Raw genomic sequence first — 11,416 nt, 5'->3', positions numbered from 1 at the left:
TTTTTTTTGACCACAATTGCTCTGTAGAACAGCTTGAGGTCAGGAATGGGGAATGGTGAATCCCCTAGAAGTTCATTTATTGTTGAGAGAATAGTTTTTGCTATCTTTTGTTGTTGTTGTTATTGTTGTTATCCTTGGTTATTTGTTGTTCTTGTTTTTTGTTGGGTCTTTATTTTTTTTAGGTATAAGAATAATTGTGGATTCATAGAATGAATTAGGTAGTATAGTCCTGTTGTTTCTAGTTTGTCAAATAGTTTGAAGAGTATTGGTATTAGGTCTTCTCTGAAAAATCTCATACAATTCTGTACTGAATCCATCTGGTCATGGTTTTTTTTTTTTTTTTTTGGTTGAGAGACTTTTAATGACTGCTTCTATTTCTTTAGGAGTTATTGGATTCTTTTGATGGTTTTTCTGATCCTGAATTAAGTTTTGTACCTAGTATCTGTCTAGAAAATTGTCCACTTCATCCTGATTTTTCCAGTTTTGCCTAGTATAGGCTTTTGTAGTACGATCTGATTATTTCTCTAAATTCCTTGGTTCCTGTTGTTATGTCTCCCTTTTCAGTTCTGATTTTGTTAATTTGGGTACTGTATCTGTGCCTTTGGCTAGTCTGGCTAGGGTGTTCTCTATCTTGTTGATTTTTCTCAAAGTACCCATTCCTGGTTTTGTTGATTCTTTTTATAGTTCTTTTTGTTTCTTCTTGGTTGATTTAAGCACTGAGTTTAATTGTGTCCTCCTCTCTATTCCTCTTGGATGTATCTGCTTCTTTTTGTTCTAGACCTTTCAGATGTGTTGTCAAGCTGCTAGTGTATACTCTTTCCAGTTTCTTTTTAGAGACACTCAGAGGTATTTTTTTCCTCTTAGCACTTAGCTTTCATTGTGTCTCATAAGTTTGGGCGTGTTGTGCCTTCACTTTCATTAAATTCTAAAAAGTCTTTAATTTCTTTCTTTATTTCTTCTTTGTCTAAGTTATCATTGAGTAGAATGTTGTTCAGCTTCTATGGGTATGTGGGGTTTCTTTTGTTTCTGTTGTTATTGAAGACCAGCCTTGGTCAATGGTGATCTAGTAGGATGCTCAGGATTACTTCAATCTTCTTGTATCTGTTGAAGCCTGTTTTATGATTGAGTATATGCTCAATTTTGGAGAAGGTACCCTGATGAGAAGAAGTTGTATTCTTTCTTTAGGATAAAAATGTTCTATAGAAATGTTAAATCCATATGCTTCATAACTTCTGTTATTTTCACTGTGCCTCTGTTTGGTTTGTGTTTCTATGATCTATCTATTGATGAGTGGAGTGTTAAAGTCTCCCACTATTGTTGTGTGAGGTGCAGTATGTGCTTTGAGCTTTAGTAAAGTTTCTTTTATGAATGTGGATGCCCTTGCAATTGGAGCATTGATGTTGAGACTTGAGAGTTCATCCTTGTAGATTTTTCCCTTGATGAGTATGAAATGTCCTTCCTTAACTTTTTTGATAACTTTTGGTTGAAAGTCAATTTTATTCAATATTTGAATGGCTGCTCCGGTTTGTTTCATGGGACCATTTGCTTGGAAAATATTTGTTCAACCTTTCATTCTGAGGTAGAATCTGTCTTTGTCACTGAGGTACATTTGCTGTATGCAGCAAAAGGCTGGGTCTTGTTTACATGTCCAGTCTGTTAGTCTATGTCTTTTTATTGGGGAATTAAGTCCATTGATATTAAGAGATATTAAGGAAAAGTGAGTTTTACTTCTGGATACTTTTGTTGTTAGACGTGGAATTATGTTTGTGTGGCTATCTACTCTTAGGTATATTGTAAGATTACTTTCTTGCTTATGTATATACAGGGCTTATAGCACAATAAACTAATATAAACTAGGGAGCAGTTTCTGGTAACAAAATGCCAATTTCCCTTTGATCTTTTCATATTATTACTTAATATTCTTTTTTTTCTAAATGAATTTTTTTATTAGATGTTTTCTTTATTTACAATATCTCCTTTCCCAGGTTCCCATACAAAAAGAAAAAGAAAAAAGAAAAATTAAAATAAAATAAAAAAACAAAAACTAAAACAAACCCCTGTTCCCTCCCCCTCCTGCTGCTCACCACCTTACCCCCTCCTGCTTACTGGCCCTCATTGTACTGAGTACAGGGTCCCCAACGAAGGAGCTAGAGAAAGGACCTAAGGAGCTGAAGTGGTTGCAGGCCCTTAGGACAAACAACAATATGAACTAACTAGTACCCTCAGAGTTCCTAGGGACTAAAACTCTAACCAAAGAGTACACATGGGGGGACTCTTGGCTCCAGCAGCATGTGTATAGCAAAGGATGACCAAGTCTGTCATCAATGGGAGGAGAGGCCCTTGGCCCTGTGAAGGTTTTAATATTCTTGTATATTACTTCGTTAAATTCTGACTGGAAGCAGTTACTCTTTCATAGAATGTTTTAAAATGTAAAACTCAGTAACCCAAAAATATTTTATCCTTGTGTGATTTGTACCACACATTACAAAATGCAGCTGGTGTATTTACTAGTTGGAAAAGAGGCACTGTGAGACCATGGTTAGGAATATATGCTTGTGTAGGAAAGGTGCTCAGATTACTGCTCTTGCTCGGTTCTCTGCCTAAAACTAGTAGGTTCTCCCCTCCCTTCTCCTCCCGATATCATCTTATTAATGAGCATCATAGTAGAGATTATTTAATCTAGTGTCTACTACTTTTGAATGTACCAAAAGTAGAATAAAATGGGTAAGCTTTAAGTTTTATGTTGGAATTAACCGTATCAGCCATGTCTTTTACACTGGCAACCATGTGAGCTTGTATGATCTTTAGGAATTTTGCAGCTAATTTTATTTGACTCAAAACTGAACTCTCTCCTCATAAACCCATGGTCACAATTAAATACACACTCTTGAAGTCTCAGAATTCCCAAGCTTCTTGCTTTCCATTTGAAGCACTCTGCATCCATCCTTGATGTTAGTTAGGTAACAGATGCCACAGACATAACATCTCACATTCTTATAATGGGACCCTATGTTACCAATGTGTTGAAAGTTTAGATAAATGCCTTCAGGTTGCCTTAGAACTCATCAAAATATAGTGCGAAGTGTGGTAGATAAAGAATACACTTGTAAATTAGCCCTATCAACAGCATGACATTTTCCTTAGATTCCATGTGGCTTTTTGAGAGAATACTAACTTGAATCATGACATTGGTCTTTATCTTAAGAAAAACACAGTATGCAGTTGACAAACTTCTTATGTGATGTGGAATTGATTTAAAAACCGTCATCACATTAAAATTATAATAATCACTATAACCTATGAGTTAATATTACAGTTAAAATTTCAGCATTAATTTTGAATTCTCACTCACCCGGTAAGTAAAACATCTAATCTTGGAATGTTCAATTAAAACTATTTTCTCTTTTAATTGGGTCTTTGTTGTTTGATAGAACTCCACAGGAACAACTTCGTACCATGCTACCAAATACATTCCCACATCCATGTGAAGCTACTGCAGAGGCACAGTGCACTCAGAATGAAAATGAGTCTGACAGTGATGGTCAGTTGAGTTTGATTAGTTCTTTTAACAGTATTTAAAATCATATAACCAAGCAGTAATCAACACATGCTTTTAGATTTGGTCCATGTATTATTCTGAAATAGACTATGATACTCTAGTTTCTTTTATTTACTCTAGTACATTGATTTAATTTAAATAGCTTCTTGTAAGAGATAAATGCAACCAAATGTGTGTGCATTGTTTGAGCTGAAGGAATCTACAGTGTTTCCATCTTTGTGTAGATTCATGAAAGACTTTTCTTTCATTGTTGGTAGTATTATATCAAGACAGCAAATTATCTGACATGTTCTTTGATAATATTATTTTCCAATTTTATTTCCTAGTTGAAGAGATCAAAGTAAAATCTCCACCCCTTTTTATGCCAGCAGAAAAATTTAATATAGAGAGACCTCCACCATCTCTAACAATAGTAGAACTGGATGGTGTAAGTATATAATGATCATTCCAATGTTTTACTATAGGAAATTTGTAATAAGGATGGCTTCCTATTTTTGTCATTAAGATTTCTTTTAAAAATTCTTTAAAAAACATTAGAATTTAAAAAGATATTCATGTTTGGATTACAGTTTGTCAATAAATAGAAAATCATGTGTTTTATTGTAGAGAATGCAGGTATGCACTAACTTAATATTGCCAGTTTTCAGAGGCATGCCTCATGGAAGAACTTCAAGTTGTCTGCTATCTTAGCTCACAGAATATGTTTGATTTTTACCTCTATAGTTCTTTATCCTTTTACACTTTCATAAATGGATCAGTTTTGTAACATGGTATCTTATTTAAATATATGTAGGTGTAAAATGCAATTCCTGGAATATCTTTAATATTAATTTTTCTTTAAAGGAAAATATATTATTTGTTATGTGAGAGTTTTAAAAATAATGTCAGTACAACCCTGGAAGACATATTGGAGCCAGAGACAGCTAAGAAGAGATCAGACCAAGTGACTCGGATGTGGTCCAGTCCCTGTATTTGTCTTCCTTGTTAACTAATAGTTGAATTACCATTTTCTTCAAAACTTTCTGATATTTTGGATTGCTGTTTCAGAAAATTATGAGGATGTAGAGCCCATCTCTTGTATCTTCTATGGCCACTGGATTGGTAGCTGCTATGGATTTTCTTTCTTCTATTAAGGCTTTATTTTTCATTTAAATAGTGGCAGGTATTAGTTACACACACACACACACACACACACACACACACACACACCATTCAATAAAATTTTGATTCATAGAATAAGTTGGAGACATGAGAATAAGAAAAATGGAAAAGTAATAGTCACTAATCTACTAGGATTGGCAGTAGTTACATAAATTGCTATTATTAGTCACACATGTGACAGTTATAAAAATTGACTAAATAATTAAATTAGTTCAAGGAGAAACAGGTGAATTTAATTTCCCTGGAACATAGAAGATATAACTAGAGAGTCATTTGCAGAAATAAACACACATACATATACACACACATATATAGTTTATATATATTAAGCTATATAAACTATATATATATAATTTATATATAGATGTAGAAATAAAAATATCTAAATATAAGTAAATATATAAATACATGAAAATTATGCACACACACACACCACACACACACATATCACCCACAATTAACTGGCTATTGTATAATGAATTTATTGAACATATTAACATTATGTAATGTGCTTTTAATAAGACACATGGAGCAGAATTTGAAGACCCAGGAGATGCTGTGCCTTACAGAGTCGAATTGGCTGACTCAGAGAGTCAACTAAGGTAAGTTCTTTCCATTTCGCTTGTTTCCTTTTTAAACACCAATCACAACAGGCTGTGCTATGATAGAATGGAAGAACATTTGCATGCACACATGAGGCAATAGGGTAGATCTGATCTACAGTGTAGCTAAATGTAATAATAAGAAAACTAAAGTCCAGCCAGTCTTAGACATTTAGTGATTGCTATCTTTTAAAATAGTTTTCCAAGTTGGATATAATATATATCAACCCATTTTTCTTTAAAAATCCTATTTGGCTGTACTTTCTTTTGAACTCTAAAATAAGAAATTAAACAAATGAACAGGTTCAAGAGCTTCTCTAATATAAAGCTACTCTTTAGGCAAAACCTAATACATGATTGACAATAGAAGTATAATAGTTCACTTTATAATTTTTTATGCTTTTTATTTTGCCATTTTCATATGAATAATCAAAACTTTTTTCTCTTAGTAAAGTTAAATATATCTCTTCCTGTAAACTGTAGGATTTTTTGTTTTAATACCAAATGCCTGATATAACTCAATAGTAGTATCTAGCTTCTATTGAGCACCCCTTCTACTAGAGCTTGGTTCAGAACAGCTTCTATGCTTCCCAATATATCACAGTAGCTCTGAGTCTCAATGATGCCCTAGAATCCCAGGTAGCTTTCTATATAGACCTAGGGTCTCAAATACTGAACAGCAGAGGTGGAGTTTGTAACAATGTTTGATGGGAGGCAACTTTCTGATCAGTAGTTGAGAGGCTAATGTTATTGTATCTCCTTAAGGAAATGAATGACATGTCTGCTTGCTACTTTAAAGGGATTATTCATGTTTTTATTGTTATGTATATTTAAATGTGTGTGTATGTATGTGTTTGTGTGTGTGTGTTGGCATACACATCCATGTAAAGGTCAGAGACAACTTGTAGGAATGGATTCTCTCCTTGTACCATGTTAGTTTTGGGGATTGAACTCTGGTCACAGGACTTGGTAACAAGACTTGGTTACAAGTCTTCCTAACTAAATCATCTCCCCACCCCTTATTCTTGTTTGTTTGTTTGTTTGTTTTTAATATACATTATCCAATGTCTTCTTTGACCCTTGTGTAAAGTGTTTGAGGAGGTAAAGGAAATTCCTATTATGATTTGCCATTAGTCTTACAGCGTTTGTTTGAAGGTAACTCCAAGACTATATCTCTCTTTCTTTGAGTGATGGTTTCATTTCACTATTAGCCATGAGTGTTACAATTATGCTTAATCTGGAGTGAATGTGACAGTACATCTGTGTACACAGATAATATGTGTTGTTGGCAACTGAAATTCAGCATTACCTACTACTTTTTTTTTCAAGACAGGGTTTCTCTGTGTAGCCCTGGATGTCCCAGAACTCACTCTAGACCAGGCTGTTCTCGAACTCAGAACTTCACCTGCCTCTGCCTCCCAAGTGCTGGGATTAAAGGCCTGCGCCACCACTGCCCAGGTATATACTACTTTTAACCTCCACTGATAAATGAGGCAAAGACTCATTCCTGAGATCCCAAGACTGTAATTCTAGGACACTAAAATATTCTTGAAAAATCTAATAAATCAAGCGTATCAACATATTATTACATAGGAAATTTATTGTTGAGATTTTGCAACTTACTTGCAATTAATTATGTCATATGTCTTGCCCATAACAACATTTCTTTACATTGTGTAGAATATGTCTACAAAAAAATTAAAACCAGTATTAAATTATAACCTTATGTAATTAATAAAACCAAACTTTCAGGGACCATTGCTTTCAACACATTCTTTGTGTTTATCCCTAAACATGAAAGTTCTACATTTCCGGATTATCAGACTTGCTTCCCATGTGAAAATGACATCCATCACCACCTGATTTTCAACAAGGAAAAAGCAGACCTCTTAAGTCTCTGTATGAGAACAAATTCTGGGTACCACAAGGATGGCTTAAAAGGTAACATTCTCCTTTTTGCTTAATATATTTTAATCACAAATGTTAGTAATTTAATAAAAGCAATAGTTAAAGTGGTTGGGAAACATGTTGCTTATTTTTCTGTTTATTATAAAATCAGAAAAATGAGTACTTGGAAAAAAATTGATTGAAAATATATAATTCTCTTCAAAATAACTTTTTTTATAGGTGACATTTTTGATTGACCAAATTCTAGAGGATGCATTAAATATGTCTTTGAATTCTACTAAAACTCCTTTTTTATTGGATATTATACTTATTTGCATTTCAAATGTTATCCAATCTTTTTGATCAACAGATAAATGGGGTATTTATAAGCAAATACCATCAATGCAGTTCTCTATTACAATTTCTTATGGGATAAAGTAGCATTTTTAAGTCATACAGAGAAAGTTTTTGTGGTGAAAGCATGATGAGTGTTTTTTCCTTCACATACAATTAAACAGCTCCCTATAATAGTCACATTGAATGTGAAGTTTATGATATAAACCCTAAGCCCACAATTCACTGTTTTTATTTCTGTGGGCTCCTTCATCCCTTCAAATTTTTTGAATTTTGTAGATCTGAATGTTAAATGGAAATTTTGGGCTTTTCTGGTTTAAGATTTTAGATCACTATCTAGAGAGTCATGCTGAAGTACCCTGACCTGATAGTCAGTTTTCATATCTGCTCTTCAACATAAGTCACCTTGAAATTTCATTATCTTCCTCTCTTCCTCTGACTTTCTTTTACTTATCTACAATTTAGTTACCAGATCACTTTAAAGCTTCTTTTCAGATACTGTATTTTATAAACCTAAGTCTTTTCTGGAAATCAGTAGGTATATCTTCGTGAATAAGTTGAGCCATACCCAGGGGCATTTTTTTTTAAATGACTGATTTAAATCTGATGATAACCTGACTTTCCAGAAGAAGATGAGGAACAGTAGTAATTTCATGGCAGTCTTACTGGTCCTGACATTTTCAACTGGTATTACCCATATGAACTGTACACACACACTAGAACTTATCACTTTGAACCTTATCATTTAGTTGGTATTGTTTTGCCATGTTAAAAGCACCTTTCAATTGTGTTTGAGGAAATTGTAAACTCAAACCGTTGTCTGTTACTTCGAGGATGTTTAAACATGTGTACTGTTTAGAGATGCTTTTTCTTTCCATCAAAGTTGAGTAGAAATTACAAAGACTGAAGGATTGCCTTTATATTGCTCCTTCTACTATCCACATTCCACAGGAAAAAAGCTCATTTTATTTTAATGCTAAGTAATATTGCATTGTATGAATGAACTTTAATTCATTTAGTTTTCCAATTAACTGTAAAAGAATATTCTTTTGTGTCTAAGGTTTAGCAATTATAAATACAGCTTCTACTAAAACCCATATAGGAGTTATTATTCTGTTACTGTGATAAAATACTCAAAGAACATTGGGAATATAGGATTTATTTTTGATTAGAGTTACAGAAAGGATACATCCATTGTGCCAAGGAAGGCATGTCAGCAGGATCCCCAGCAGTCAGGGGAGCAGACATCATCACATTCCATCAATATACAGGGAGCAGAGATAAAAATCAAGAAGTGAGGCCAGGCTAAAAAATCTCAAATCCCATCCCCACTGCTGTTCCTCCTCCCCGAAGGCTCTACCTTCCAAAAGTTTTATGACCTTCCCAAATCAGCTGGAGACAGTGTCCAAATGTGGATTACATTTTGCCTGTGGATTACAGTTCAAATTTAAGCCACAGCATTTCTACCAAGGTACTGAGACATTATGTATTTCCACAGGAAAAGAGAGTTCCTTTGACTGCAGGTTTCACTGGCCCTTGATGTGGTTTCAATGTCCAGCCTGAGAGTGAAATCTGATATTGAACATTTACTTACTATTTGTATATGTATATTTGTATATGCCTTGCTCATTTTGTACCCTGGTACAGCAGATATTCCTGCCACAGTTTCTTTTTGCTCCCTCATTACTGCAGTTTTATCTAGTTGACTCCCTTTGCCCTGTCTTAATACAATTTGAACTGATAATGTGGAATACAGAAATGTGTAAACAAGTTGTGATAAAACAAGATTTATATGTAGAACATTTGTAACCACTGGAGTCCCTATTAACTTGCTATTTGTATTTGGAGTGTATGACTATGAACATGTGGTACATGTCTCTGTCTCTCCATTTCCCTTGTCTTCCCCCTCTCTGCATGTGTGTGAGGGGTGTTGATGGGATTTTAAATTAAATCTATATATAAATGTGATAAGCACTGTGGTATATCATTCCTGTATCATTTTAATGAAATATTTATGCTTTGTTATTATAGAATTTTAAAAGTTCTTTTCATATTTTGGATAATACACACTCCCAGATGTATTTTCCCACGTGTTCTCTCCCACTCCCGTACTTCTATTACTGCACTCACAACTGGATTTATTGCAGATCACTATTAAAAAATTTTCAGCAGTAGTATCTTTCAGTCTTGCAATACACTGTTGAAATTATCTACAAACTTTTCAATGAACATGCCATCTTTTATTTTATCATATCATATATTTTTATATTTGTATCTTTCTATGAGATAAGCATAGGATTATTGTTGATATTACACCATGTTGGCAGCCTATGTAATGCTCTTTTAGAAGTACATCTCTTGTATATGTTTATTTTATTTCTCATAGTATTTGTCATTTTATTAATTATAGCACTTTGAAAGATAATTTCCATATGAAGAATATTATATAGAATATTCCTCATGTTATATAATTGTTTGGTAATGACAGGCAACACTTTGGGGATGTAGCCTAGAATTTATACCAGAGAAGTGTTAATTAAATTCTCTACTATTTTACATAATCTATCATCAAATAGAGGTATTCATTTTTGGAACAAAATTAAGAGTTGAACAGCTTAAAGTCTATCTAATACAAATAATGGTTGGTGTGCTTTAAAGTGAAAATAGTTTGCTGGTAAAAACCTTAAAGTGTTTTTAATCCTTGGAGCATCTTGCCCAGTGCCTTGCCATGCTGGCTTCACATTAGTCACATACAGAGTTTGATAGGAGAGAATAACAGATGGTGTTGCCTGAGCTTCACTTCAGGGTCTAATTGGTTGAGGTCCAGCTATACACTGACAATTTTAAAGAAATGGCAAATGATTCCAGTCTGCAGCCCAGTAAAAATGAATGATCTAAATGAGGAGACTTGGGGCACACATAATGAGGTGATGACTAATACTGCCTTGCTCATTTTGTACCTTTGTACAGCAGATATTCCTGCCACAGTTTCTTTTTGCCCCCTCATCACTGTAGTTTTATCTAGTTGACTCCCTTTGCCCAGTCTTAACACAATTTGAACTGGTAATGTAGAATACAGAAATGTGTAAACAGATTTTGATAAAACAAGATTTACATGTAAAATATTTTTAACCACTGGAGTCCCTAACTACTGGACTTTTGGCTTTTGAATAATAGAGTCAATTAATTTTTAATGTATTTATGGATTTTTCAAACACAGATTTTGGCAGCACTGTGGAGTCCTGTATTTATTCTGATGAGTTGAAAAAAATAGGAGAAACTACCTCTTTTGAGAAAAATGAAACAGAGAAAAATATAGACCCAAAAAATAACAAAGATTTTTATTGATTCCTGCATGTCACTTGGGAGCAAGGGTTCCTTGCCAACTATAGATTTATCTATATCTTTCACAGAGGAGGATTCATCTCAAGACATCAACAAATCATTGGAATGCAGCAATCCAAATGAGAGGCTAGACTTGGGAGATTCAAAAACTGAAAAGCCACCACTGGTAAATACCTATTATATTTACTGCATTAATAGTTTATAAGGATGTTCTTGAGAAAATGATGTTTTGCCATACTACATACTAAAAGGTTATTTTCTACCAAAATTAAAATGTGCTGCCTCTTAAGGTGATAGGTAAAGAATGACTCATATGGAAACAGGCACTAGAGGTTTATATATGACAAATTCTCATAAGATAAATGTCATTTTAACATGCATTTATCTGTGACAAATGATACTACAGAACCACCTCATAGACCTACCAAGAAGAATGGTGCTTTTGCAAATAAAATTTACTTATGGAGAATAGAGTGTAATGCATTCTATATATATATATATATATATA

General features: G+C 33.7%; 1 protein-coding gene across 4 annotated transcripts in view; it reads left to right on the top strand.

The window, feature by feature from the left end:
- The window catches only part of Zbbx (zinc finger B-box domain containing), a 112,636-nt gene that overhangs the window by 69,625 nt on the left and 31,595 nt on the right, over positions 1 to 11,416 (top strand). For all 4 annotated transcript variants that reach the window (XM_031374101.1, XM_031374100.1, XM_031374099.1 and 1 more), the window contains 5 exons: positions 3,432 to 3,541; positions 3,886 to 3,986; positions 5,243 to 5,322; positions 7,124 to 7,263; positions 10,977 to 11,074. In XM_031374101.1, the coding sequence (XP_031229961.1) occupies positions 3,432 to 3,541; positions 3,886 to 3,986; positions 5,243 to 5,322; positions 7,124 to 7,263; positions 10,977 to 11,074 (529 nt within the window). The remainder of the gene's footprint in view (positions 1 to 3,431; positions 3,542 to 3,885; positions 3,987 to 5,242; positions 5,323 to 7,123; positions 7,264 to 10,976; positions 11,075 to 11,416) is intronic.

This window comes from Mastomys coucha, unplaced genomic scaffold (genome assembly GCF_008632895.1).
Source record: "Mastomys coucha isolate ucsf_1 unplaced genomic scaffold, UCSF_Mcou_1 pScaffold16, whole genome shotgun sequence".
NCBI classification, from domain to species: Eukaryota; Metazoa; Chordata; class Mammalia; order Rodentia; family Muridae; genus Mastomys; species Mastomys coucha.
The sequence above is the reverse complement of the archived record's forward strand: the minus strand, read 5'-3'. Positions and strand labels throughout refer to the sequence as shown.